General features: G+C 34.7%; 1 protein-coding gene across 1 annotated transcript in view; it reads left to right on the top strand.

The window, feature by feature from the left end:
* The first annotated feature begins 1,669 nt into the window (after positions 1–1,669).
* Fam104b (family with sequence similarity 104 member B) overlaps positions 1,670–4,354 on the top strand; it is a 3,500-nt gene continuing 815 nt past the window's right edge. Inside the window, exons 1-2 of the mRNA XM_023708438.1 lie at positions 1,670–1,802; positions 3,298–3,397. Coding sequence (XP_023564206.1) covers positions 1,780–1,802; positions 3,298–3,397 — 123 coding nt within the window. The 5' untranslated portion in view covers positions 1,670–1,779. The remainder of the gene's footprint in view (positions 1,803–3,297; positions 3,398–4,354) is intronic.

Below are 4,354 nucleotides of genomic sequence, written 5' to 3'. Positions count from 1 at the left end.
TCAATTCATATAACTAGGGCTCTGGAAAGTATTCCAATATTATGTAATCTAGTACTAAATTGCTAATGTGAGATTCACTTGCTATTCTGGCATTTTATTTAGTTCCTGTAATTTGGCATGGGAAGTATAAAGTAGCATATACTCAGTAAGAACTTAGGGGTCCATTTACCAAAATGTTATTGAAATTAAGAACATAAAGGGCCAGCCAAATAGCTCAGCAAATTAAAGCAACTGCTAACCATTGCAGAGGCCAGGGGTTTGATCTCCAGGCCTGCTGTTCTGGCCCTGCACCTGGGGAGCGCTGAGACAGTGATTGAAACTGGGTGTGGTGACATGCACCTGTAATCCCAGCACTTGTGGGACTATAAACAGGAGAATCACTATGAGCCCAATCTAGTAGTGAGACCCTGTAGACCCTTCCCTAGAATACAAAAGAAAAAAGAAAAAAAAAAGAAATTAAGCACATAGGATTATGAGTTTCAGCCCAACCAGAGAGAGACTCTGAGAGTCACTTAGAAAGATTCTGTCTCAATACATACATAAATGAGTGAAAATAAGGAGTTAGGAATGTTAGTCAATGGAAAGGCCTTGTGTTCAATCTCCAGTAACACATAGAAAAGAAAAAAAACAGCAATTTTACAGTAAACATTGCGACTGAAGTAAACCCAGTCTTGCCTGTAATACCAGAAAGTGTTCTTTCTCTCAAGTCTCGCTAACATTTCTGGTGTTGATTGGTTGCCTGACATATGTCTAAAAAGAATCATATATTTCTCACTGAGAAAAAAAAAAACTTCCTTTTCAACAGCAATGCACAAATTAATCTAAGTTCATTTATACTGGCAATTTATTTACACTCAAGATTTCATATGATCATATATCCAATTCTTTACTAATTTTCTATAGGGTTCCATGGAACACCCTGGTCCAGTACTTAAGAGAACTTCCCTTTCAGTCTGTTTTACTACTTTTATTTACTTTACAAGTCACTTAGTTTCTATGGATGGGCTGTAGCCAAATTACAGTTAGCACAAGAAGGCAGCTCTAGGGAAAACTATTTTCTAGTACATTTTGGAATTTTATTGTTTGATTTGTTTATATTTTTCTTATTTACTTGGTTTTCTTTTATCAGACTTATTGGTATATTTTAGATATGCATAGTGATCACATTCATCATAGAAAATTTGTACCTGTGATCAAGTTTTCTTTTAAAAGAGAATTTGAAAAAAAGAATAAAAAAGAATTTGATCTACTGGTCTACAAGATCTATAAGATTCCCTCTGTGCACAGTTATGCCAGAGGCAAAGAATGATTAGAGAGTAACAAGACTGTAAGTGGGAGGTATTGAACTCTACTTAGAGTTACTAAGCACTTGGAAGGAATTACTAACTAGAGAGCTGGAGAGAGTGCCTGATAAGTTGTAGGGGATCTGTGGGAATGATAATCTCAAATAGTGCAATCTTATTTGCCAAGGGTGGACTTATGGTTGAAGATGCTACCTTGCCAATAAGTGAAAATATTTTAGGGACAACACTGCTTTAAGGTAGTCAGCCACAATCTCATGGTGACAGTCAAGTGAAGTAACTACTATGTCATAATCCTTGTTGGTATAGCAACAGTAATGGCCTGATATCACACAAGAAATGTCTCTTCAGTGTCGCTGCACCACTTGCTAAAGCAACTTGCCAAAAATATACATTGTAAGCTGCATGTGTTTTATAAGAGATATCATATGGTGGAAGGGGCTAACAATCACATAACCTGGAATTGAAATTTCAAGGAATGAGGACAATGGACTTTTTCAGGTAGACATTAAGAACTTAACCATGAAGCTCTATATGTTTTATTCTGAAGTACCAACTAATTTTATGGTCCTGACTTGGAGAAATTAAACTTATAGCTGACTATACTTTGAATTACTACTTTGTATTTTTAGTCTTAGTGCTACTAGGTGATATATACTTCTAATTTTAAATGTGTTGGTGTAGCAGCATCTTGTGTTTCTCTTAGAAAAATCTCACAATTCTGTACTGCCATGGACCTTTCATGACAAGAATGAAATTTACAGCTTCACTTAATTTTGAATACCTCTTTTTTTCTAGTTAGTAAATTTGCTTGGGTAATTGTTTTTTTTTTCCATAATTTTATTGAGAAACAAATAGCAATGAGACAGTTTCAAATCAAATTGGTAGGACAATTTCAATAATTAACACATTGCATACTGTCTTCCTAGTGGTTATTTGATGCAGACATGATATCCCATTTACAAACACTATTAGGATAAATCCCTCTATTCGTTGAATTAAGAGAATGTACCTATATATCTATCCTAACCATTTTGAATGCACATACAAAACAGTCATTCATCTGTATCCCCTTTTCTGTTTAGTTCCATCATTTAAATATTATAGGTGTGTGAACTCAGAAAAATATTTCAAAATAGTTCAGTACTCCATAATAGTATTGGATCTTCCACTTGACTGGCAATATGAGAAGTTCAACAACTCCTGAGTCCCCTACAGCTCAACATAATGCCATGGCTTTACTTCTTATACTTTTGTGCTTGATGTTAAGACCAAGATAAAGCAAGACCTATGTAACAAGAATTGTAGCTTTTGTATCTGATAAGGTCAGTGAAATCCCCTCAGGATTTATCCTGAGACCCTGTACGTCAGTTTGTAGATCCTTTGTCAGTGTCAGCCATGTGGATGAGTCATGGCCATTGCTTGGCCAATGTGCTCTCTGTGAAAGCCTGAGAGAATGTTTTATCTCCATGTGACTCTCCTTATGCACAGTCTACATCATCAATCACTTTCCTCTTTGGCCCCATAATCTCCTTGATTAGAAAATTTGGGACACAACTGAGTTACAGGATGTTACAGTACATTTTCTTGTATGTCCTGAGTCCTCACTGACCTTGAAAGGCTAGGATCAAAATGTTAGCTGTCCTTGCAGCCCTTGTTTTTCTCTAATTTTTGGTCTGCAAACTTAAGTTGTTAACCCTCCAGAAGAGAAGCTTAATGATATTACCCAATAACATAGGCAGTTGAGCTTAACCTCACTATCTGTCTGAATATCAAATATCTTAGATACAACATGGAACAGGTTGAATTCCTCTTTTATATATTTCTTTTTATACACAGTGATAATAAATTTGTGAATTAACTCTCTTGAAGCAAGATGCAATATCATAATTTCTTAGGCAAAATCTTTATATTTGTTGCTACTGGCTTATAATTCAAGTATCAGAAGATGAATTATTTTATGATACAATTTCCTGGCTTTGCAATTTGTTTGCAGGAAACAGAGAAGAAATTCCAATGAAGATGACGACCACAATTCCCCACATTCCAAAAGGAGGAAGATGAACTCTGACTTTCAGGAGTCTTGGGATGCAGAGGTACGGGAATATGGTCAAAGAGCCTTTCTATTTTATTCATTACCTTCACTAAAGCCTTACATTTGATGCTATAATAAAGAGTATTAGACCATGATATCATCATAACAGTATTATAATTTGATTGCATTGGTTTTTGAGCCAGAACTTTTAGGCATGATCATGATATTAATATATAAAAGAAGAGAGAAAGGAATCACACAAAGATCTTGTTGAACAAAGAACAGGAGGAATTTGGACATTTTCCCTTTATAAGTGATTAATAATTTTGTTTTCCTTATTTTTAAAAGGAACGTATATTTTAAGCATATTTTAATATATTATTAGCTAGAAGTCAATTCTTGATATCCTACTGAAAAACATGAAAATGAAATTAAGGGCAGTGCCAAGATATTTTTGCTCAACTGTAGTGGTGTTTGAATTGTATAACTTCAATTTTAACTTCAAGAAACTTTCCCAGTGACTTGTTTGCATTAGCCCACCATTGCTTTTCTTGAGGTACAAGTTATTATAGGTTAGTAAAAAACTCTATAAAGTTTTTCTGTATAAATCTGGTTAGTTATTAAATAATGCTCAATTTCCCTTTCACGAAGAGGTAAAAATATTGTCAATTCATGTTCTCTGCCTAGAATCTGTAAAAAGGTAGTTATATTTCTAGATTCTAGACAGTTACTTTGGTGAGTAAAAGGGATAAGCTTCTTAAAAGATCGTATAATCTGTGGTATACACTTTAAGAAACTTTATTTATAGAGCATATGAACCATCTTAAGCAATTTGAAACTGTAACAGAATATTGCAATCTCACTTTTTAAATGAAGATATACACATCGACCTGTGTAGGTGAAAATTACTGAGCAGTCTTTGTGTTTATTTGTTGTTTTCTTTGTTCCAGTTCTATTTACCAAATTCAAACAAGGCGAGGTTGTTTAGTGTCGGGCGCCCTCCCGTCCAGCAGGAAAG

Source organism: Octodon degus, unplaced genomic scaffold (genome assembly GCF_000260255.1).
Source record: "Octodon degus isolate 3935 unplaced genomic scaffold, OctDeg1.0 scaffold00360, whole genome shotgun sequence".
NCBI lineage: Eukaryota > Metazoa > Chordata > Mammalia > Rodentia > Octodontidae > Octodon > Octodon degus.
Note: the sequence above shows the minus strand (reverse complement) of the source record. Positions and strands in the feature narration are given on the sequence as shown.